General features: G+C 44.8%; 1 protein-coding gene across 1 annotated transcript in view; it reads right to left on the bottom strand.

Moving 5' to 3' along the window:
- LOC121915247 overlaps positions 1–24,634 on the bottom strand; it is a 28,625-nt gene extending 3,991 nt beyond the window's left edge. The window contains exons 1-14 of the mRNA XM_042439274.1: positions 24,585–24,634; positions 23,956–24,091; positions 16,594–16,709; positions 14,947–15,090; positions 13,355–13,500; positions 12,519–12,627; positions 11,445–11,584; positions 10,908–11,033; positions 10,658–10,775; positions 8,499–8,639; positions 3,841–4,017; positions 3,147–3,299; positions 580–684; positions 64–169 (exon numbers count right to left, since the gene is read on the bottom strand). Coding sequence (XP_042295208.1) covers positions 64–169; positions 580–684; positions 3,147–3,299; positions 3,841–4,017; positions 8,499–8,639; positions 10,658–10,775; positions 10,908–11,033; positions 11,445–11,584; positions 12,519–12,627; positions 13,355–13,500; positions 14,947–15,090; positions 16,594–16,709; positions 23,956–23,971 — 1,597 coding nt within the window. The 5' untranslated portion in view covers positions 23,972–24,091; positions 24,585–24,634. The remainder of the gene's footprint in view (positions 1–63; positions 170–579; positions 685–3,146; positions 3,300–3,840; positions 4,018–8,498; positions 8,640–10,657; positions 10,776–10,907; positions 11,034–11,444; positions 11,585–12,518; positions 12,628–13,354; positions 13,501–14,946; positions 15,091–16,593; positions 16,710–23,955; positions 24,092–24,584) is intronic.
- Positions 24,635–25,270: the final 636 nt, after the last annotated feature.

Genomic DNA, 25,270 nt, shown 5'->3' with positions numbered 1-25,270 from the left:
TCCAGAAAAAGCAAATTTGTCAACTTGGCAAAATCAAATCAAGGGGGATGTTGCTTTACTTACCCACGAAACATGCTGCCACTTTGAATACTGCAACTCCTTGAATGTTGGGATGAAGAATGCAGCACAATGCAGCACCTCTTACAAGTTCCTTGTTGTATGTTCGAGTCTTACAAACACACACAAAAAGGAGAATTGGCATCAGGAATATTTCTGCATGGATGAAAAAAGTCTACGCCAAGATAGACATCATGATGAAATGGATAAAGTATTAGATGTGGGCCATCTAATACTTTATCTGGCTTCAAACAGGCGTGGCTTCAAACAGACACACAGAAATGGGGGGGGGGGGGAGAGAGAGAGAGAGAGAGACCTCCTCAAAGATAACATCACTCACTGATAGTGTGACAAACATGATTGTTCTAAGTGTCACACAGGATTTTATGAAGAGAAGATGGTCAAACCACATGTAGGCCCCATATAGTTGTCCTTGAGGCACATGCTGGATCCAAAAATAATAATAATAAAAATAAATAATAAACATGGGGACAAGCTGTGGTAATACACCAAGATACTTACCAAGTGTTTTGCAGCCTGATGGAGCACATGGTGTAGGCTATACATTGTGGGTGCTACCTTCCAGCTCACTTGTGGGACAAGCTGTTGCAGTGTGACCTTTGCCGCCTATGACAAAAAGTAACAAGGAACGTTAGATGCTCTAAACCAAGAAAAAGCAATGTGTGGCCCTCCTGAGGTTGTCCGACTACAGTTTTCAATAGCTCTAGACCAGTGTGCCAGTGTAAAGAATGTCATCCATCAACTATGCAGGGCTATACTTTATTTGGCTCACTCTAAAATTTGCTATCTAAAGACAAGGAGACTTAAGAGATAATCTCTCTGTTCTATTTGGAAGAAGCAAATTGAACATCATGTAAATCCTTCATTCTGAAATAGTTAGTAGAAACTCTTATTCCTCACTACTTTAGTTTGAAAGTTACCTGGAAACCTTTATTGTGCCTAAGGAAGATATTTATTTGCACAGCACTGGGGATTCTCATTACTGGTTCTCTACAACTGTTTACCTGCTAGAGGGGCACTCCACAACTCTATCAGCTGATTTTCGAGCACAACTAACACATGTAGTGGCCCAGGTTAACTAGCATGCCTTTAACTGGTAATCTCCCCATGTTTGTTTATTATTTTATATTTAGCATGTGGATCAAGGATAACTAGTAGGCCTACAGGTTGTTTTATCATCTCCTCTTCACAAAACCCTGCTTGATGCCCAGGATGATGAGAGCTGTAGAGAACAGGGTTTGATTCCCTGCTTGACCATGAAACCCACTGGGTGACCGTGGCCAAGTCAGACACCTGCAGCCTCAGGGGCAGGCAATGGCAAACCTTCTCAGAACAAATCTTGCCAAGGAAAGCTCATGATCAGTTCATCTTTGGGTCACTATACACTGGAACCTTTAAGGCACACAACAAGAATCCTGCCACAATACTCTTTTTATTTATTTCTCCATTGATTTTTATCCAGATTCTCTTCACTGGTTCCTTTTGATCACTTATATGGATTTGTCATTGACAAATTTGTCCTTTTCTTCCCCACCTATTCTTTTTGATCACATTATATCCTTCAATTGATATATTCCAATCATGGGAGTCATCTCATCAAGTCCCTATTATACCTATAAAGCCATATTTAAATTCCTGCTCTAGGACTTTAAGCCCATCTTGTTTTGTTTCCAAAACCCTGCACATTGGTGTGTCGATATCTAATTAGTTGTTTGTTCTCATCTTTTATGCTACTGTGAGTTTTACTGTGGCTCCCATTCTCTCTCTCAGCTTCTCATCTAGAATTCACATATCTTTGTTTAGAACCTGTGTTTGGACAGATGTTTAAGCTATCATTTCCATCTCCCAAGGATTTAGTATGAACCCTTCTTAATCAGAATCCGCAGCTTTTGCCAAAGACATTCTTCCTGGTTTTCTAGAAGTGTGGCCTATGTGTAGTCCGTTCTCTAAGAAGTGATGACGATGGTCCCAGAAGCCAACATCTCCCATTGACACTGACACTATCTGCATAGCCAGTCATTCATTTCGTCCTGTCCCTGTATGATCATCTATCTTTCACTGGAGTTTATCACACTGGGGCTAATTTTGGCATTAAAGAGAGATTAAAGCACATAAAGCGAAAATGGTGAGTAATTGCACAAATGATTATTGCACACAATTGCGCAAATAAAGTGAGATTGGAAGTGCATTGTTGCTGAAATCCCAAAAGTAAAAAGATGTGTATTAATGCTTCTTTGTGACCACTTTAATAGCAGGTTTTGTGCGACGTGTGTAATGGTTTTGCATGATTACGCTATTTTTCTGGGATATTCACAGTATAAACTCCTGATCTCCTTTGTGTGATAAACTCCACTGATAGAATCTCTGATGCATTGAAGAGTCTTGACATATAGCTGCAATGTGTTGGCCTTCTCTTCCAAGAGAGCCACCAATTTGCACTTGTTGCAAGTGTGGTCAGGGAAGTTTTCAGACAAGAAGACAAACATTGCACACACAATGCAGCAGAAAATGATAAATCCTTCTGTCTACAATCAGTTATTTTTTATCCCTTTCAGGCCATAATATCAATTGCAGTGTTATCAATATGGCTGTATGTGCCCCAAGGAACAAACTCCAAAGACTGAGGCAGAAGTTATACAGAGCTACTGGTTGATAGTTCTGCGCCAAACAACTCGGCAGAAGCCCCATCTCTTAGATCATGTGCTCAGGCAGACAACATGGTACAAAACAAACAAAAGCTCCCCACAAGCCTTACAAAAACATGGTCAAAGAGTCATGGATGAAAAAAGTAATGGATGACCCCCCAAAATACAAGTCATCTTCAGCTCACTCCTCAGAGACTGAGGTCCAAAGACTGAGGCAACCGTTCTATAGAGCTAGTGGCTTCTAGCTTTGCCTTCAAGCAAGACAGTGACTTAGCAGAAGCACTGAGCCTTGCTTAGACCATATGTTCAAAGAGTCTTTGAACCAAAACCAAACAAAGTGTTTTAAAATATACACAGTCAGAGAGTCAAGGATGACTCCCCCCCCCAAACAGCTCACTTTTTGCTCTCCCTTCACAGACTCACCTCAGCCACCTCATCCTCATCCTCAAGGTGAATGAGGACATTCACCATTTCCAAAATGGTTTCCTCTGATGTAGTTGGGCTCCATGGCTTTCCAGGTCGGCACCGAAGCAGCCCCAGATGTTTTATGGCAGCTGCTCTAACTGTTGCTTCTTCCTACAAAAACAGGAAAATAAAGAACTGTCATCAGCAATTGGTTCTACTCAGTGTTGCCTCCTGTTACTGTTTGTAAGTGCAAATTTGTCTCTGACCTGAGCCTTTTCGTTTCCTGAGATCAAAAAGCTCTCAATCAATTTAAATTCCCCATCCCTTTGAAAATGGCAGTGCTGGTGCCAGATTAAGCTCCTTACTCCTAACACAGGTGCCTAAGAATACATGCATGGAGTCCAATCTTCCAGTAGAATGTGTTCCTGGGACACTCTGCAGTACTCTTCCACTCTAGCAAAGATGAGTGAGAAATTCACTCAAATGATGATGATGATGATGATGATGTTATCCTATCAGGAGCTTCAGGACAAATTGTGGCCACAGCTGGCCTCCTCTACAATGCCTGCCAGATGTAATGCCATATATTTACCCAGGACTCTCTTTCTGGCTCTCTCTCACATAGACACATACACACACATATAGGGTGTGACATAATCCAAGGAAAGAATGGACCAACACATAGCAGTCAACATATTTGTCAATTACTCACATGACCAATGAGGGTGCAGTATGTAGCAGCCAACATTTTTACATAGCCAGAGCCAACTTCAGCGGTGACCTTCGGGAGAACAGACTCTAGTAGCTCAATCACCCGAGGCAGAACATCTGGCTTCGAGGTGCCCAGGGCATTCAGGAGAGCAAGCTGCATGCACCAGGGGTTCTCCATCTAAAGAAAAAGTTGCCTCCTTTAACATATTTCATAAGCCTAGTAATAGATCTCTTTTTGAGATGAGAAGATATCTATGCCACAATTCCGCCAGTGAAAAAAGGAAGAGAATGAAGCTGGTTTATGGCAAGGCAAATCAGTTGCACACCTGAAAGGCAGTGGCCCTCAGCAAATTATCAGTCTCATTATAGCTCTGCAAGCAAGAGATATAACACTATTTTTAAAAAGCAGTGGTGCCTCTAGGGGGGGTGCGGTGGTGCAGGCCGCACCAGTTGACACCTCAGAAAGGGGATGACACCAAGTTGGGCACTCCCCCTGCGCATCATGCATCCACCCGCTTGATGGGCCCGCACTCCCCCCCCACATGCTTTCCTGTCCTTTACTTCATCAGGAAAAGGATGGAGTGGCACAGTGGGAGGGAGTGCACGCACCCAGTGTCAAACTAACTGGTCAGTAGTTGCTCAGGTCTTCTTTTTTGCAATTTTTGAAGGTGGGGGCATCATTTGCCCTCCTCCAACTGAATGGGACCATTCCTGTTTTCCAATAAATTTCAAAGATTGTTGAGGGTTGTTCTGCGATTAGATCTGCAGGTTTCTTTCATAGTCTTGGATGCACTTCATCTAGCTCTGTATACTTGAATTCATTTAGAATAGCTAGATATTTCTTTGCCAGTTCTGGGCTGTAGTCTTCTTATTGCAGGATTTTTTCTATTTATTCTATATGGAGAATAATTTATTCTATGTCCACCAGTTAGAACATTGTTTCCTTATATAAAAGAATGTGGAAGGCTGTCATATACTGATTGGCTGTAGCTCAGAAATCCAAACTTTAGTGTAAAATAGCAAGCATTATTCAGAATCCAAAGCGGTTCACCGTATGGTGATATTGTTGGCACTAAAGCAATTTAAGTTACACAGTACATTAAAAGCATTTCAACACTTTTCACATGCTCAAACTTCATTCATTCCTAAGCCAAAACATCCCTCTTACCCTACTGTTTCTCTTCATACCAGGCATTCCCATGGAATTAAAAAGATTGTATGTACAGCGCTGTGTAAATTTACAGCGCTTTATAAATAAAGGTTAATAACAACAACAACAACAACAACAACAACAACAACAACTGACCTTGGATGATCCTGGTGCCTATTATCTCCCCTTCACATTTCCTCCTTAACCTACTCTAGCTTAAACATTCTTTGCACCCAACAATATCAAAGGTATGACACATCCCATCATCTAGTAATACAAAACAAAGCAGGTACAGCATTAATTATTAACGAGCACAGCAGGAACTCTGAGGGGCTCAGATCCTGAGGCTTCCAGTTTTCTCTGTATGGTCAACCCTTTGCATCCACTAATTCTTCATCCATGAATTCAAGCATCCACCTCTTGAAAATATTACAAAAAAATTACAAAAAACCTGCAACTTGCTCTCTTGACCCAATTCCTACTCCTCTTCTAATTTCTATAGCTCCCTCTTTTCTTCCCTCGCTTCTCCATATCTTCAATCTCTCTCTCTCTACAGGCTCCTTCCCTTTGGACTTTAAACATGCTCTCATTTCCCCAATTTTGAAAAAAACCTTCTCTTGACCCCTCCTCTTTGTCTAGCTATTGTCCGATTTCTCTTCTTCCCTTTCTTTCGAAGGTTTTGGAACGGGTTGTTTATTCTCGCTGTCTCGAGTTTCTTGAAGCCAACTCCATTCTTGATCCCTTTCAGTCTGGTTTCCGCCCAAGGCACTCCACAGAGACAGCTCTCACTAAGATCTCGAATGACCTTTTACAGGCCAAGGCTAATGGCCTTTACTCTGTTCTCATCCTTCTTGATCTGTCTGCTGCCTTTGACACCGTTGATCACTGTCTTCTAGTTGATATACTTTCTGACCTTGGGTTCTCAGACTCTGTTCTTGACTGGTTTAGATCTTACTTGTCAGGCAGATCTTTTGCAGTGGTTGCAGGCGGTCAGACTTCATCTCCTGTTCCCTTATCTGTTGGAGTTCCCCAGGGCTCTGTTCTGGGTCCCTTTCTGTTTTCTCTCTACACACTGTCCTTAGGTAAACTCATTAGCTCTTTTGGTTTTTCCTACCATCTGTATGCCGATGACACCCAGTTGTTTCTTTCCACCCCTGACCTTTCTCCAAGGCTTGAACACCAAGTTTCATCTTGTCTCACAGCTGTCTCGCAGTGGATGCGCCATCGGCGTTTGAAGCTCAACATGTCCAAGACGGAGCTTCTTGTCTTTCCTCCTAAGTCCACCCTTCAACACTCCTTTTCTGTCTCTGTGGACAACATTTCTATTCAACCAGTCCAGCAAGCCCGCAGTCTTGGTTTTATCTTTGATTCTTCTCTGTCGTCTATCCCTCAGATCCAGACCACAGCCAAGGTTTGTAGATTCTTTTTATACAACATTGCCAAAATCCGACCATATCTCTCTGCCTCTACTGCCAAGATCCTGGTCCATGCCCTAGTGGTATCACGACTTGATTTCTGTAACATCCTCCTGGCTGGGTTTCCTCTTTCTCACCTCCGTCCTTTAATTTCTGTCCAGCATTCAGCTGCACGCATTATCACTTCCACCCACCGCTCTGACCATATCTCTCCTGGGTTGGCATCCCTTCACTGGCTCCCCCTTCCTTTCCACATTCAGTACAAGCTCCTGCTGTTGATGTTTAAACCCCTCCATGGGCTGGCCCCTCCTTACTTATCAGACCTTATTTCTCCTCACCTTCCCACTAGGGCCCTCCGTTCTGGTAGTCAAGGTCTGCTGTCCCAGCCCAGGATTTCCTTTGCCCCATCTCGGATTCGCCCCTTTTCACTCGCTGCCCCTCACTCCTGGAACCTTCTTCCCCCACGAGACACAAGGGCCATCACTTCTTTAACCAGCTTCAAAACGGAGTTGAAGACCGTCCTGTTCAGAGAAGCGTTCCCAGGCATTGCATAATTGTCGCTTGCCTCCCTGGATGAAGATTAACCATCCATTATGAAGCCAAGCCCTCCCTCCAGTCCATCTGCCTTGGTCCAGGCCTTGGAGGTAGAGAGGAACTGCTGGACCTCATCCCCTTCCCCACCACTACTCCCTTCTCCTTTTGTGTGGTGTTGTTTTAGATTGTAAGCCTGAGGGCAGGGAACCGTCTAATTAAAGACTGTATGTACAGCGCTGTGTAAATTTACAGCGTTTTATAAATAAAGGATAATAATAATAAAAATTATAAAGAAACCTTGATTTTGCCATTTTATATAAGGCACACCATTTTACTATCCATTGTAGTTAATGGGGGTCCTGGAAAGAAACCCCAGTAGATACAAAGGGCCCACTGTATAACAAATCCCAATGGGACATGGCCAACTCTCACTTTTTCCATCCCACTAACCAGCTCTTCTCTGATACCCTGGTTGTCTCCTCCACCTTTTCTATAATGAAAGTGTCTGCACAGCTAGTGAGGAATTTGTTGGACATAGTTTTTTGTGGGTTTTTTTGGGCTATGTGACCATGTTCTAGAAGAGTTTCTTCCTGACGTTTCGCCAGCATCTGAGGCTGACATCTTCAGAGAATGTTTGCCTGGAAAGGACTTGGCTATATATATACTGTGTGAGCCTGGGAATGCAGGAGTGATTTGCATGTGTCTTGTTCTGTGCTGGTGCAGGGACGTAGCTAGGATTTTAGGAAGGGGGGGTCCAGACTAAGTGCTACCATTATAATAGGGCTTGGGTGTGGCAGTGCAGCAGCACACACCATTCATTTTTCTAATGGAAGGGGGGGTCCGGACCCCAAGAACCCCTCCTTGGCTACGTCCCTGGCTGGTGGCAGGCCTCAGGCTGGGAGGCTAATGCAAAAGAGGATTAATGTCTGCTAATTGGTGATCATTATCTGCTGGGAAAGCCCCTGACCCTGAATGGTTTGCCATTTGCATTTGCTGAGTCCTCATTTTGCTATTCCTCAGGACTGGTAGCCAAATTTTGTTCACTTTAAGGGTTTCTCCTTTTTTCTAAAGTTGCTTCTAAAGCAAATGGGAAACCACTCAGAGTCAGGGGCTTTTCCAGCAGATAATGATCACCAATTAGCAGACACTAATCCTCTTTTGCAGTGACTTCCAACAAACATCAGGGTTTTGGAAGTCTCCCATTACTGCTATATCTCTCCTTTTGGAATATTTGGTCATTTGCTTTAGGAAGACATTGTCCAAATCTTCAGTTTGGCTGGGGAGCCTACGGTAAACAATCAGGTCACTCTTGTGTCCCTCTCCCTTAATTTTTACCCAAATGCTCTCAACTTGTTTTTCATGTTCTGCATATGGTAATGTATCTCCTCACAAGTGTACACATTACTGACATAAGAATAACAGTAAAAAAAAAAAACTATTCAGGGAGTACCAAAAAGGGGAACTATACAAAAATATAATTCCTCAAACAGTTATCCTAAACACCTGCTTTGAATGACTGAGGACCAAAATTTATATCCTTCTTTTCTGAAGTTCACTTACCAGTTCTGAATCTAATATAAGGGAAGAAATCCCACGGAGACTCAGCCTACGTACTCCCAGGCTATCATGGTCCAAGCATCTCAACAGGTATTCAGATGTCTCTTGATTAGCCGTCAGGTATTTAATATTGTTCGTGAGAAGCTGGAGTGTCCAAAGGAAATAATTTCAAACTAACTGACTAGACTGAAAGCTAGCCACAACTAACTGACTAGATTGAAAGGGGGCACTCTGCATCTCCATGCAGCACATTTTGCTGTCAGAAGTTTACTCATTCACACAGCTCCACAAGGTCAACTGAGGCCAGATCAATGGCTATACTGCACATTTGGTTATTCTTTTCATGTTACATTTCTGTTGTCAACATTGCCTGAAATGGCCCAGAGAAAAATTTGGAAAGACAGTTTCTCCCTTTTGGCAAGATTACCCTACTCTTTTATGGCCCATATCTGGTTTTCTTGCCCTGCATGGGATCACTGTGAAAAGATTAAAAGTTGGTTGGAGAAGAATTCTTTAGCAAGAATGTTCATTATGCAAAGGGGGCTTCCTTCTTTTGCTAACACTTCTTGTCATGCCTCCAGAGCATCTTTAGTTAAGTTTATATTAGGTTTTCTATGTATTAGTTTAAGAGGGGAAATACAGATCTATAGCTTTAAGAAAGACAAGGATTGTGGGAAATCCCAGGGTCTTATGCTGTCTCCCTCTAGCTAAATTTCAGTGTGTAGTAAGATTTCAGCCAAGTCAGACCTGGAGAGAGTATTTTCCTTTGAAAAAAAAAGATAAGTCCACAAAAGAAGAAAGATAGTCCTCAGAAGAAGAAAGATAGAATCCACCAAGAAGAGAGAGCAAGGTATTTAGGAAGGACTATTGAAAAAGAAGAAATCAGTTTCATGTTATTTGTGTTTATAACCAGTAAAGCTTTTGAAACTTAAGAAATTTGTGGACAAGTCTTTTGTTCTGGCTGTGTTCCCGAGAGCCAGAGGCCTTACTACACCCAAAGTCCATAGTATTGATCTTGGGACAAAACACTTCTGTAAATTTTGCCAGAATCTGCAAGCACCAATAGCTGCAGCAAGGAAAGCCACTGGAACATTTGGGATGTTCATCTGCAAATGTGCGTTCCGGTAGCATATAAGAGATTCCTAGTAGGTTTTGGCCAAAATAGGAATCTCTGTCAGGATACTTGCACAGATGGAAGCACCACCAGCACTGGCAATTGGGCAGTGTGGCTGGTACTTGCCCAGCTGTGTCAGAGCCATTCTGGGGCTGTTATTATTGTGGGGTGGGTGGGAAAGCACAGCTTTGCCTGTGTATTAGTGCACTGCATATGAATGAGAAAATAGCTTTCATAAGGGAGTACTGAATACCTTTTACACAATGGTCTAAATAGTACAGTTGCAGATAAAACCAGCATGGCATAGTGGTTTGAGTGTTGCACTGCGACTCTGGAGACCAGGGTTTGATTCCCACTTGGCCATGAAACCCACTGGATGATCTTGGCCAAGTTACACACTCTCAGCCTCAGAAGAAGGTAATGGCAAAACCTCCTCTGAACAATTCTTGCCAGGAAAGCCCCATGATAGGTTCCCTTTAGGGTCACTATAAGTTGGAAGCAACTCAAAAGCACACAACAACAACAACAACAACAGTGCCCAAGAAGATTCCAGCTTGTCTCCATCACCAACTAAAAGAGCTCATACCATGGATGGAGACGTGCCATGAAGAGGGCAAGCTTATTGTTCTTTTCAAGTTCAATGTTTGTATGTGTGTATGTGCCTTCAAGCCACTTGTTAACTTATGGTCACCCCATGAATTTTATAGGGTTTTCTTAGGCAAGGAATACTCAGAGGTGGTTTTGCCAATTCTTTTTTTTTTTAAAATATTAGCCAGCATCTGGTAATCATTGTACATCTCCCCTCCAAATATTAACAAGGGTTGACCCAACTTAGCTTCCAAGATCAGACAGGATCTTGGGGGGGTAGCCTTAAGGGTGTTTAGACACTTCAGCTGGTGTTTTATATCATTTAAATACAGCCAAGGTTGACATTAAACAGGTCAGTAAGGGACCCAGCAATAGGGCTTGCAGACCGACTGATGTTAGTGGAAAGAAGGCAACCATACCATCAACATCTTGCATTTCCTATAGTTTCAGTACTACTTACCTCAGTGTAAATTGTAACAGCGATTTCATAGAGCTTTGGAGGTTCTCTAGATACTATGATGGAAAGGAGGTAGTCTACCATCTTGGGGATCCAAAATTGTGAGGCACTGATGAGAACCCTATAACATAAACCAGGGTCTTGTGAATGATGGGGAAAGTAGAGCCAAAAAAAAGGGAGACAAACAATCTTATTCTTTGTCCTATGTTCTATTTCACTGCCATTGTTCAGTGACTAACATGTTCCTTTTTACCTCACCAAAGCACATAATCCTTGGCTGAAGCCATCTGAGCAGCTCAGTTGCTCCCAGCAGGATATTGTCTCCTCCCTTCTTGCTCTTAAGGTATGGACAAGGAGCCGCAGAGTTTCCATGGGCTCTCTGTAAGAAAAGAAATTATCACCAAGAAAGGTCATTGAGGACCAGGAGTGTTATAAATAAAGGATTCCCAGTTTCAGGAAATCTGATGTATTGAATAGGATAGGACCAAAGAGTAGACAAGACTTGCTGATCTAAGAGATGAAGTGTGTTGTTATGGTTAGAGTGAAAGGCAAGGATTGGGATGTCCATATTCTAGTCCCCACTGAGTCATGAAACCCACTGGGTGACCAGCAAGGTCTCTCAGGTTGCATCCACACTGGAGAAATAACCTGGTTTGGCACCACTCTAAGTGCCCTGGTTCAAGGCTATGGAATTCTGGGAGTTGGAGTTTGTTGTGGGGCCCAGAGCAGAGCACTGTGTGTTTTCCAGATAGCGAGGTAGCAGAGCTGCAAAGGTCTTCAGGTTACTCACCTCACCAATAGCTTATCTTGCTGAAATGATGATGAAATCTGCTCCAGTAAGGCCAGGAACAGTATCGAGAAGTGATCTTTGAAGAGATCTTCATATGCATCAACCTTCATGAGTTTGTGCAGTACCTGGGTTGCATGTTGCTAGGAGAAATGGAAAAGGATATGTAACTTGCTTTCTTTGGGCCAAAACAGACTGCAGAAATAATCCAATTTGAGAGCACTTTGACTGCCCTGGCTCAGTGCTAGGGAATGCTGGAAACTGTTGTTTCTTGGGACAACAGGCAGAATTTCTCACAAAACTACAGTTCCCAGAATTCTGTACCGCTGAGCCAGGAGCCAGGGTAGTTAAAGTGGTCTCAAACTGAATTATTTCTGCAGTCTGTTCTTTGTTGCCCCCCCCCCCCAACACACACACACACACTCTTACATTTGAGGGTGAAGCTCTGGGAATATAGAGCAGGGATAACCCAAGTTAAGGATGGCCAAGTGAGACAATCCAAATGCCATAGTAGCTCTTCTGTTATGAAGTAAGGTTGTTACATTAGGTAGCAGGTGCTATGAAGTGACAGCAACGTACCGAGAGATCAAGTTGCTGCATATAGCCTGCTCTGCACCCTCTAAGCTCATCTATCTTCAAGTGCAGTGGAGGACACAATTTCTTAGTCAGTGTTGAAGAAAAATTCAGTGGTCATTTCTTTGCCTCAAGAAGCAAACCTTGAGGTGGCTCTGCCCCTTCATGACTATATGTATAAGTACACAAATATACACATATGCTAACACTTTGCACATCGTGCTGCAGTGGCATCACTAAAGTTGGTGTCACCCAGTGTGTAACTCATGGTGTCACTGCCTCCCCCCATTGATCTCTCATGCCACACCCATACAGAATCCTTAGCAATGTTTTTTGTACTTAATTACAAATCATAATTCCCCTATATCACTGAATGTAATGGTATTATTATTATTATTATTATTATTATTATTATTATTATTATTATTTCTAGTCACCACCAGGTAGGACGGAATGGAGGATAAGAAGAGTAAGTCTTTCCCCAACATCCTTATCACCACTTACCACCACTGTATTCACTCCCAGCTTCTCCTGCATCTTAGCCAGCAGTAACTGCATAAGTTGGTCAGGATCAGCAGAGTCAAATACAGCTTGCCAAATAGCCTCACAGTTGCTGTGAATGAAAAGAATGTAGTGGACCAGAGATTATCAGATAAATATTTTAGGAATGACTTTTCCCACTAGAAACTGAAGGCATTTTGCCTTACAAACTGACCAACTCATAGGTGGTCAGGCTTCATAACAAAGTTGAAGCCACCTAGAAACAAAATCTTCACACTCAAGGATTACATAAAAATAACACACATTTATGTATTTCATATGTGTTAAATGGCCATCTTAATATTGTTGTTTCAGGAATGTTTCTAAATCAGAAACATACATATAACAATAGCTTGTCATGAAGTAAAATACTGCCACAAAGCAGCACAAAAGGTTTTTAAAACCATGCTAAAGGTTTGGTGGAACTACCAAAAGCCCTAGGTCTTTTCTAGCCTAATGGATGACAACTGATGCGATCCAGAGCTTGGAAAGTTATTTTTTGATGAGATAGTTCCCAGGATTCCCCAGCTATAAGACTTGTTTTTCCAGTGGCAATGCTCGCTGGGAGATTCTGGAAAGGGTAATACAAAAAAGGAAAGACTTGAAGCTGTGAACATCAGGTCTGCTTTAAGAGATTTTCAGTTTCCATATGCTACTGTCCAAGGAGTAAGGAAGTGAGAGAAGCACACCTTAAAAAGCTTAAAAATCAAGGAGAAAAGCTTTCTGAGCAAGTTTCATTGATCCCTAATTCATCAGTTCGCCAGTTGGTAGAAACTTCAGTGACATCACCAATACAATACCTGAAAGAATGTTCTAGAAGGAAATCGATCACCTCCTGAAGGTGAAGAGTTGCCAGGACTGAGATGGCTAACACAGCCACACTGTTCTCTTTCTTGTCTTTCCTGCTCTTGCTATTGACATATAACAATTCCAGCAATTCTTGGACCTGTCAAATGACAACAAAGTTACTTGCCTGGTTGTAGGAAGGAGGGCAGGATGTTTGCCATGAAACACAGGGAGGGGGTTAGGGCACTCCAAAACTTCTGTTCCTCCATTTATTTATTTTTCTGACTCAGATGTGGCTTTGGCTCTGGCTAAGTTCTACCTTGCCCAGCCATTGCTCAGTGATAATGACTGCTGTGTTTCAACTGTAATAGGAAGACCACACATTCCTCACCTCCAGTCCAAATATATATATAAAAATCGGAGCTACAGTATTTAGAATCATTGAACCATAGAACTGTAGGAATCACAGTTAAAGCACCACTTAAAGCTGTCAAAAACCTCCAATGAAACGTAGTCCACCATTTTCTGAGGTAGTCCATTACACTGTCAAACAGTTCTTACAATCAGGCAGTTGTTTCTAATGTTTGGTCTTACATGAATCTGTTTTCTTGTAATTTGACTCCATTGGTTCAGGGCCTATCTTCTGGAGCAACAAAAAAAGCTTGCTCCATCTTCTATGTGTCAGCTCATCAAATATTTAAACATCTATCTTATCTCAAACTTCTTTTCTCCTAAGTAAACTCAGCTCCCTAGGTCATTCCTGATAGGGCTTCAGTTCCAGTACTTTACCATTTGGTGGCCCTCTTTCAGATATGTTTCAGCTTGCCAACTGTGGCGTCCAGATCTGGGTACAGCATTACAAGGTGAGGTCTGACCAAAGCAGAATAGTGTTACTATGATTTGACTTGACCTGGATATTACAGTTCTGTTTGAATCCGTTCCAGACCCCCCACAGATAAGGAAAACGTAGGACACTGAATCCCACTGTCTTCAGTGGTGGGTGCGATGTGAAAGCAATGGGGCTTGCCGCCCGTGTGTTAGAATCCTGAAGTATTCTACCAGATGTATTCTAACTGTGGATGATGGGGGGATGGGTTGCGCTTCGCATAGCTTGTAGAGATGGTGATATATAGTGTCCTTGAGAGGCTGGCCTGCAGAGACTTGGAATGCAGTTTCGTTTCTAAGGGGATAGGGATGGAGGATAGGAACTAGTGCTGGGAAGGAGGGGTCCTACTGCACAGGCTTTTGCTGGGAGGGGTCAGTCTCAGCTTAGAAGCTGGGTGATGCGACATGGCTGATCTTGGAACCTTCAATAAAGTTCTGTTGTTTCAATAAACAAGCTGACTGATTGATTGTCCAGGATTCTGGTCCACACTCTGACACCGTGGATGCTTAAATCCGCTGATAGCAAGTCTGCAGATATCAGGAGTCCATTGTATTGTTTAACAAATGCTATAAGCTATAGTGGAATTATTATTTTTTAAATCTTATTTAGAGCCACTTATATACACTCTGAGGACCTGGTTCATGAAACTCAACTGCATCTGGCTAATTTATGTGCTCAAAGGATCTGGTCTAAGACTTGATGGTTCTAGAAGCAACTTACCATTACTGACTTTCCACTAAATTGTCTAATCAACTCTCGAAACAGATAGTAGACATCAAAAAACCCAAAGAAATCTTCAGCATCTCCTCCCAGGAAATTCATTGCTTCAAGGAGCTCTTTTGGTGGAAGGTAGCCGCCAAAGACCTGAAACAATGGAGAAGCTTGTGAATGGTAGTACAGTGTGTCCTCGCCTTACACGGGGGATCCATTCCGGATCCCGCCGCGTAAGGTGAATTCCGCCTATGCTCGAGCCCCATTGGAAACAATGGGGCTCATGTGCGGTGGCGTGGCAGCGCGGGCGCGCGCGGGGCACAACGGGCGCGCATGCCCATTCAATTGAATGGGACGCGCTGCCCCTTCCACCCCGCGGCTTGAATGCGTACACTCAAGTCTGCGTATGGCGCGCCCGCGTATGGCGCGGGCGCACTGTAGCATATTCAGTTGTGTCCCACTCTGTGGCTCCAACAAAAATAGCCAAAAGAACCTAGGAAAACTGATTCACAGCACAGAGAGGGGGAGAGAGAGGCAGACTTTTACAGGTTGAGAATCCCTTATCTGGGATTTCAAAATCCAAAATATTCTAGAATCCAAAATTGTCCACGTGAGTGGCTGAGATAGTGGTTTCTGATGGTACAGTGTACACTTATGTTTACACTTGGGTCTCATCTCTAACATTATTAACATTATGTATATGCAAATATTCCAAAATCTAAACAAAAATCCAAAATCCAAAACACATCTGGTACCAAGCATGGCAGATATAGGAGACTCAACCTGTATTCACTTAAGAAGTACAACATCTGCCAAAAAGTGACCAGATTGATATGCCCAGGAAATCCATAAGCACGGTATGAAGGCAATGCTCCACTGTTTGAGAACTTGGACAAGTTATATTTTTTTTACTGTAATTCCCTTAGCCAGTAGTGCTAGCTGGGGTCTCCAGATCTTACATTTTCAAACTCTCAATGCTTCCTCTGAACATGAAGTTTCATTCATTTCTCTGTGTTTATTCTGCTTTTCAGTTTTAAAGAACTGCCAAAAGGAGAGTTTATGTTTAAAAAGCACACCGCAGCAAAACATTTCCCCTCCAGTAGTACACAGTGAGTACAGTACTAGCATGACTCTGCCCAATCCTTTTTAGTAGTTGTCTGTGACTATCTGAAGTGCTGCATCCCCTCAATTTTAAAAGCAATTTGCCCTGTGTCTGTTATTTGAGAAATCCAGGTCCAAAGTCTGCTTCAGCCATGGAAACTATATTCCTACTACTTTGAATAATTCCCATAACAGAACCATGGATAGGCCTTAGATACTTCAGTGGCCCCAAGAAATGGCCCAACATAGCTGTTGCTGTTAGATTGCAAACATATAGGAGGACAGATGTAAGGTGTCAAATGTAAAAGGTATAAAAACTATCATCTTGCTCAATCTTCCCTGTGCTCATGGAGATGGAAAGAAAATAGCCAGGGGGACATATGTAACACTTGTTTTTCACTGCAGTTCCCAGGATCTCCCTCTAGCACACATCCACTAAATGTGTAGTTTGTGGGATTCTGTGACACAGTTCCAAAAAAGAAACTTATCTCAACTCTGGATTTAGGGAGGACTCTCACATTAATGGGACTGGTGCTTTACACAACATTAACTTACCATGGCAACATTGTAACTATTGTCCTGAAAGAGGGATGGAACAGGGGCAGAAAAGTTCAGGACTTCAAGAGCATTGCGGATGGCCTCCGGTCCCCATTCAGTATGCCACAGTATGTCTGCAATGAAAAGGGAAGAGTGCAGAACACCACTAGTAACACTGAACAGTGGCTATCCTTTCCTATCACCTATCCCTGACAGGAATACAGTCAGCCCTCTGTATCCACGGATTCCTTATCCACAATTTCAACCATCCATGGCTATATATATATATATATATATATGGACAGGTTGCATACCTGTAATGGTATTTCTTCGAGTGGTCATCTGTGAATACATACAAATGGGTTGTACTGCGCCTGCGCAGTGCTGCTTGGAAAACTTCCTAGAATCACTGGGCAAAGTTAACTTTGCAACTTTTAGCAACTTTTTGGCGGTAGCTCCACCCATGCCTTATAAGCCCCCCATGTTCCCGTTCTTTCCCCAGTTCCGAAATTTATGCTGCGTGAGCAACATGAGAATGAGCCAATGAAGAGCAGGACACTGAGGAGAGGACAGGCGGGATTTGTATGTATTTGCAGATGACCACTCGAAGAAATACTGTTACAGGTAAGCAACCTGTCCTTCTTCTTCGTGGTCTCTGCGAATCATACAAATGGGTTGAGACTGACAAGCTTAGGTCAGTGGCAGAGGGAATGTCATGAAACTCAAGCAAGGTTCAAATAAAAGTGTGTTTATTCATCACAATAAATTCTTTGAACCAAAGACTGTGTCAGTCATTTCTGGTACCTCAATAAATAGCACTTAACCTGTGCAAAACATAAGGCACATAAATAACACATTAGGTCATAGTAGACCTGTTATTAGTACTTCAATAAATAGTACTCAAACTTGTGTTTGAAGACATAAAGCACAGAACAACACATTAGGTCATGCAAGACCTATGTAAACCATATGAATGCTGTAACCTGCCAAATTTGGCCAAAAAGGCATTCATTTCAGAACCCAAAAACCAATTGAAATGCAGTACAAGGACATTCATTTCAAAATATGTAAACAAATGGAAATGCAGTGCAATCAATGTAACCCTGAGACCAACACCACCCTTCCAAAGGCTGCATCCCATTTGGCCCTGGTGTCCAGCCTATAGTGTTTGATGAAAGTCAAGGGCTGGGACCAAACAGCACCTTTACAGACATCCTCCAAGAGGACCCCCAACAGAAAAGCGGAGGATGTCGCTACTGCCCTGGATGCATGGGACCGAACTCTGGCCGGGAGAGGTCTGCCCAACAGTTCATAGCAGAGGTGGAAGATACCAGCCACGCACTTCGAGAGTCTCTGTGCAAACACAGGCAGTCCCATTTTCGGTTCTGAGTAGCATTGAAAAAGTCTCTCGGAATGGCTCGAACCAGCAGTTCTGTCCAAATAGAAGGCCAAAGCCCTCCAAACGTCCAGAGTGTGTAAACTGCATTCAGAATCCATAGTTGGGTTCAAAGCCAGGGTTGGCAAAACAATGTCCTGAGACATGTGAAAGGCAGACACCACCTTAGGCAGAAAGGTAATGTCTGTGCAGAGGACAACCTTATCCTTATGAAATCTAAGGAAAGGCTGGTCCCTCTGCAAGGCAGAAAGCTCGCCCGCACGGCAGGCAGAGGTGATGGCCACAAGGAAAGCAGTCATCCAACTCAAGAGTCTCAAGTCCATTGTGGCCATGGGTTCAAAGGGCTTGGATTGCAGAGAGGACAGCACAACATCCAGGCTCCAAGACAGTGCCGGTACTGAGACCGGAGGGTGAAGGTTGCAACAAACTTTCAGGAAACTCTTCACAAGAGGGTCCCTGAAAAAGAAGGTTTGCCATCAAACTGAAATTGAGAACAGATGGCAGAGAGGTAACACTTAATGGATGTGAGGCACAGCCCCGAATCCAAAAGTGTCATCAGGAACTCCAGCACCACTTGTGTTGTCACCTGGGTTGGAGAGAGGCCTCTCTCAGAGAAGAACAAAAGAAGGCATAGGACTTCTGGGTCTCTGGTTTCTGGGCAGCCAAAATCACTGTCCGTACCGAGGGAGGTAGCGAGGCTAGGGACGGAGCCTCCAAGCCACCATTGGCAAGTTCTCGATGTCCAGATGCCAAACCTGGCCATTCTAGAGCATGAGGAGGCCGGGACGGAACTCGAGACGGAGGAAATCCCTTTTGGAGAGGTGGAGCAGGGATGGGAACCATGGCTGCCTCAACCGAGGAGTGATCAGGATAGCATTGGAGCGGTCCGCTGTCATTTTGGACACCACCCTGGTGATCAGTGGGAATGGAGGAAAGGCGTGGAGCATCTCTCCACTGGGGACAGTGGTTGTTGCGAGCGGTTGCAAAGAGGTCGATCCAGGGAGTTCTCCACTGACTGAAGTGGTCGCAGATTGTCTCGGGATGGAGCCTCCACTCGTGGCAGATGCTGCAAGACCTGCTGAGCTGGTCAGCCAAGTCATTCTCCTCTCCTGGCAAGTGGATTGCTTGGAGTAGAATCCCTCTGGGGATGCACCACTCCCAAATCTGGAACGTGATGTCCAGTAAAGTTTGAGACCTGGTGCCACCTTGTTTGTTTCGGTAATACATGACAGTGGTGTTATCTGTCAACAGCAGCACTACCTTGTCCGAGAGGCTCGTTTGGAACACTGTCAAGGCCTTTTCTACCGCCAACATCTTGAGGGCGTTGATGTGGAGAGACTGTCTGTCTAAGGACCACTTGTCCTTGATGAGAAGTCCCGACATGTGGGCACCCCAACCCTCCATGGAAGCGTCCATGGTCAGGGTGACCTGCGGCTGAGGAGGCGAAAAAAGCATGCTGACGCAGACATTGTGGGAATCAAGCCACCAATGTAGGGAGTGGGCGACTGGCCTCGGGATGGTGAACCACTTGGATGGCGAGTCCGTCATGGGGTTGAATGCCGACAGAAACCAGGACTGGAGGGTCCGAAACCGAAGCCTTGCCCACGAGGTCACAAATGTCATCAAAGTCATGTGTCCTAGGGCTACCTGGACATCCCTGGCCCACATTCGCCTGTGTCCTAGGCAGATCCTGACGGAGGAGCAGAGAGCAAGGAAAAGGTCCTGAGGGAGATAGGCGATGCAATCTTCAGAGTCGAGAATGGTGCCTATAAACTTGATCCGCCTGGATGGAGTGAGATGCGACTTCTCTAGATTGACCATGAGCCCAAGGGACGTCAGGAGTGACAAGATGAACTCGACATCTCTTTGGAGCACTTCCACAGAGGGGGCTCTGAGGAGCCAGTCGTCCAGGTAGGGGAAGACCCTGGAACCCTGTTGGTGGAGGTATGCTACGACCGGGGCCATGCACTTGGTGAAGACCCTTGGAGCCGTGGAGAGGCCGAAGGGAAGGACATTGTAGTGATAAATGTCAGGATCGACGGCAAAGACGAGGAACCTCCGGTGGCTCTCTCAAACCCCACGTGGAAATAGGCATCCTTCAAGTCGATGGTCACAAACCACAGGCCCTGATGCAACAAGAGTAAGATGGAAGCAAGGGTTACCATACGGAACCGGCGGTAAACTAAAAAGGCATTGAGGTACCTCAGGTCTAAGATTGGTCTTATGCCCCCATTGGCCTTGGGCACCGTAAAGTATCTGGAAAAGAAACTTCTAGGGGCCTCATCAGAGTCAATGGGCGAGATAGCGCCCTTAGCCAAAAGAGTGCGTACTTCGTCGAGAAGGGTGTCTGAGGGGGTGGTGGAAACAACAGTTCCAGTTGGAGGGAGCTCTTCAAACTCGAGAGCATATCCCCTACAGACGATGTCAAGGGCCCAAGTCACAGAGGCCCAGGTGTTATACAAGGGCCTAAGTTTATCCAGGAAGAAAGAGGGCAGGAGGATGGAGCATGCAGGAACCCTTCAGGACCTCTTCTTTCCCTGGTCGGTATCCTGGCAGCGATTTTTCCGGTACCAAGTAGGGACTTGGCGTCGGCCAGAAGAAGAGGAAGACTGGGAAGGGTAGAGCTGTCTCTAGTGCTCCTATTGTTGGTACGGGCAATCCTGTTGGAAACACCACTGCCCTTGGCCCTGCCATTGCCGGTGGCGCTTTTTAAAGGGGGCCTGGGAAGGAGTGGACATACCATGCTTCCTGGCCGCCGCCTTCATCCGGTACTTGTAGTTGAGACGTTCGTCAGTCTCCTTATTAAACAAGCCGGAATCGTTGAAGGCCATGTCCTCGATGGTCGACTTGGCACTCAGGTTCATGTCAGACAAGCAGAGCCAGGCATGCCTTCTGAGGGCAATAGAAGCCGCCATAGACTTCGCCGAACAGTCCGTGGAGTGACTGGCCAAGGTGATGAGCCAGCCCCCAATGGAGTGGGCTTCATCCCTAATTTCCGTGAGGAAGTGTTGGCAGTCCTCTGGGACATCGGGGATGAAGGGTGAAATTTTCTCCATGAGGCACTGAATGTAGGTACCCATGCACACATTGTAATTGGCCACTTTTAGACCCAGCACCGAAGCAGAATAGGCCTTCTTGGCAAGACCATCCACTTTTTTGGCCTCGCAGTCAGCCGGCAATGTCAACATCTTAGGGGTGAATGCCTGCTGAGAACCCTCGACGATCACCGAATTCTGCTTTGGGTGCGAAGAAAGCCAAGAGCATTGGGAAGGCGAGATCCTATATAGGGATTCTATCTTCCTTGAAGATGCAGCCAGCAAAGCCGGAGCGTCCCAAGAACGCTTGGCAATATTCTCCAAAGATGGCAACAGTGGTATCTAAGGAGGTGTCGGGACCTTGTCATGGATCCTTTTTTGCACTGCATCCTTAGCCTCATCTTTCACATGTGAAAGCTGGAGCTCAAGGGAGTTAGCCATTTTAATGACATGTTCCGAGAACATGCGTACATCATCAGTTGGAGATGAAGCACCCGGCTGGAATATCTCCTGAAGGGACTGTGGGGCCACCTCATCAGAGGAACACAAGTCAATGTGAGAGGCATGGGAGCCTTCAGCATCGGAACCAGAGTCGGTATCAATGGCCACCCAAGTTGAAGAGTGGTGCGTCTGGGTGGCAGTTGGTACCAGTGGGAGGGGCCTGGAAATAATCGCCATAACCCAATCCGTTGGTGGAGTGGTGGCCTCGTGCGTTGGAGGAAGAGTGGTCTTGTGCATTGGGGATCCAGTGGATCGCATTGGTGGTCCTTTGGAAAGAGTCACAGGCATTGGAGGCACAGTGGTTTTCGAAGCCAGACTGCTGCGGGCCACATTGCGGCTGACAGTGACAAAGTATCTGTCTCGCTGTCATAGTAGTAATCTGAATCTTCCCGGTGATGGACCTCGGCCTAATGGACCTGGACCCAAGGGTAGGCATCAGCGAACGGTGACGAGGTGACCTAGTGGTAGAGCCGTCATCATCATCGGAGAGCTGACAGAAGTCCAATGTAGCAGGCAAAGCAGAAGCCGGAACCGAGGCTGGTACCGAGGTGGCCCTAGTGGAGCCGACAACAGAGGGCACTGACTCTACCTGTGCAAGTCTCGAAGGAGAGGCAAGGTCCTTGGAAGAGGACCGAGGAGTGTCTGAAGTCTCCCGATGAGCCTTCTTACGGAATGAGCTCTTGGACGTCTTGGAGTGGGCCTTCTTATGGGAAGAAACCTGAACAGAAGCATCAGCCAGAGCTGAAGGTTTGATCTTCTTCACCGAGCCCTGAGGAGAACCATCTCCTGCATCCGAAGGCCTGTGCCTCTTCTTAGAGGAGGATTTCGAGTTCGAACCCGCTTGTGGGCTCACCTCCTGGGCCGCAATCTTCTTGGAGCTCGAGTCCTTGGTCTTAGCCTTGTCTTTTTTGGAAGACTTCGGCTTGGAACTCGGCTGGCGCGCCCCATTAGGCCCATCACCCTTAGAAGGGTTCACAGCAGTGGCGCTTGGCTCAGTAATGGAGCTCTGGGCCACGGTGGCGCTTGGCTCAGTTCTGGAGCTCTGGGCCATGGAACCAGCAACGGCCGGTGTCGACTCCGAAGCCACAGATGCCGAAGCAGCCTGAATGGCTGGCTGAGACTTGAGGACTCCTTGGTAGATCGCAGCCATCAAATGGGAGTTGCAGTTTTTCCTGGCCTGCGGGGTCAGGGATTTACACAGGGCACAAGCCTTGGAATTGTGGGTGTCGCCAAGGCACAGAAGACAAGAGGAGTGGAGATCTTGTGCCAGGATCTTACCCCCACAGACATCGCATTTCTTAAACGGTGCTGGAGACATCGTGAGCTGAATCAGAATCCAGAAGAGAACAAAAGGATATGCCAAATGGTCAACAATATACAGAGGGGTCAGAAGAATTGTCAAAAATGGTCCAAGTCAAAAGTCCAGTGAACAAGCAAGAGAAGCAGAAGCGAAGTTCCCCAAGCAGCTAACGCGGAGGAAAGAAGGAACTGGGGAAAGAACAGGAACGCAGGGGGCTTATAAGGGATGGGCGGAGCTACCGCCAAAAAGTTGCAAAGTTAACTTTGCCCAGTGATTCTAGAAGTTTTCCGAGCAGCACTGTGCAGGCGCAGTACAACCCATTTGTATGATTCACAGAGACCATGAAGAATATATATATATATATATATATATATATACTCAAAAAGCAAACCTTGATGATTTTGCCATTTTAAATAAGGGACATCATTTTACTATGCCACTGTATTTAATGAGACTTCAGCATCCATGGATTTTAGTATCCACAGGAGCCCTGGAACCAAACCCTAGAGCAGTGATTCCTAAACTTGTGTTTTGGATGTCAGCTCTCAGAAACCCTAACCAGCTTGGCCAGAAGTCAGGAATTCTGGGAGCGGATGTCCAAAACATGTGGAGGACCAAAGTTTGGGAACCATTGCCCTAGAGGATACCAAGGGCCCATTGTATATGCGGCCCACCATGTATGCTCAGCAACTGGTTACTCCTTCTGATATGGTTGCCTGTTCTGATTCCAAAAATGTTGGCTGTTCAATTTATTCCAGGCAGACTCATTTGTTTTACAAGATCTTGATGAAAATGGAATCTGCAAGACATGGTTTGTTGATATGAATCATGTTTTCTGATTCATAGAATCATAGAACTGGAAGAGGCCACAAGGACCATTCAGTCCAACCCTCTGCCATGCAGGAATAAACAATCAAACAACACCTGACAAATGGCAATCCAGCCTCTTGGGGGGTTGGCTAAACAAAATGTCATAATGAGTGCAGGCACTTTAAAATTTATTGCAACATGTAGGTTAAGTGGATCAGTGCATTTCCAATTGGAAATCTTTTAACGCCTTGAGAATCTTAGTCTATTAGATACTGTTCTAAGAGGGAAGAGGGTTAGTAACTCCTGAAGGTAACAGCCCAAATTGCTTTCAGTCTTACCATCAGTGCGGCGCATGATAGGCAGTAGCTGACAAAGCACAGTTGCAGCTTCCCCATCACAGCCAGTATCAACATCCAAGGCACAGAGACAGGTTACAATTACCACTTGGCCGAGAAAGGGGAGCTCTACAGAAGGCTGAGGAACGGAGACACACATTGGTTACTACTAGAAGAAAAGGCTTATAACTTTGTCACACTTTCTGACAAGCACATTTTGAAACCCTGGACCCAACTTCTGGTCAGCTTGGAAAACAGAGAATGACTACCTAAAAGAAAAACCAGATCGCTGCTGACTGACATGCAATCACACATCACAGTTTAGGCCCATTTGAGTTTCTTTCATGGTGACAGTACCATTAATAATTGCCATATGGAAGAAGAATTCATGGTCCCTTTGAGCATCACCATTTTAATGGGTTGGCATTCGGCAGTCCTTATTATTATTATTATTATTATTATTATCCCCTTTATTTATGAAGCGCTGTAAATTTAACACAGCGTGTACATACACTTTTTTAGTTTGACGGTTCCCTGCCCTCGGGTTCACATCTAAAGACATGCACAAGAAGGAGAGGGAGTGGTGGAGGGAAAGGGTAAGAGGTCCACAGTTCCTCTCCACAATAACTCACATGTTCCTCAAGTTTTGTGAGGATGCCGGAAAGTTTTTGTAGTGCCAGTGCCCGAATGTGACTTTTGGCATTTGAGGTGGTGCAGAATAGGGGCCAGTTGGGCTTCGGTTTTCTTCTGTAAGATCTTCTGGAATGGCTGCCAGTTCCGCCTTTCCAGCAGCTGCAGCAAACTGTTGCAATTCTCTGCCAACAGGGACATGGGAAGAAAATCAGCATATAGTTATCCCATAGGTTTATTGTCATTCAAGAGAGTAACTCTCTATCCAACAATTGCAGAGCTGGTTATATATACAGTACAATGTCTATCAAAAGGCAGGGGATTGTGGACTCTAGAGGTGGTTGGAATGCAATTCCGACAAACTTTGGCTAGCATAACCATAATGTGGGATGATGGGAGTTGCAATCCACAAATGGAAGGCCAACATTCCTCGCCTGCTAGATCAGCAAATATACCCATTTAACTGCTGTGGCATTCAAGCAATCCCAGATTTCTCTGGTAATGGATGTGGACTTAGGTACTTGCTTCCTACAGTGAATGCAGCACAGAGTCCAAGACCTGCACTTTCTCAGCTCTGGATTAGTCTCTATTGTCTCTCTTCTGGAGACTAATTTAGTATTCCTTTGTGCAGTTATGAATACTACACAAGTCTGAAAACTTTGGTTTGATCAGAATTGGATCCCTATGG

Source organism: Sceloporus undulatus, chromosome 9, assembly GCF_019175285.1.
Source record: "Sceloporus undulatus isolate JIND9_A2432 ecotype Alabama chromosome 9, SceUnd_v1.1, whole genome shotgun sequence".
Lineage (NCBI taxonomy): Eukaryota > Metazoa > Chordata > Lepidosauria > Squamata > Phrynosomatidae > Sceloporus > Sceloporus undulatus.
Note: the sequence above shows the minus strand (reverse complement) of the source record. Positions and strands in the feature narration are given on the sequence as shown.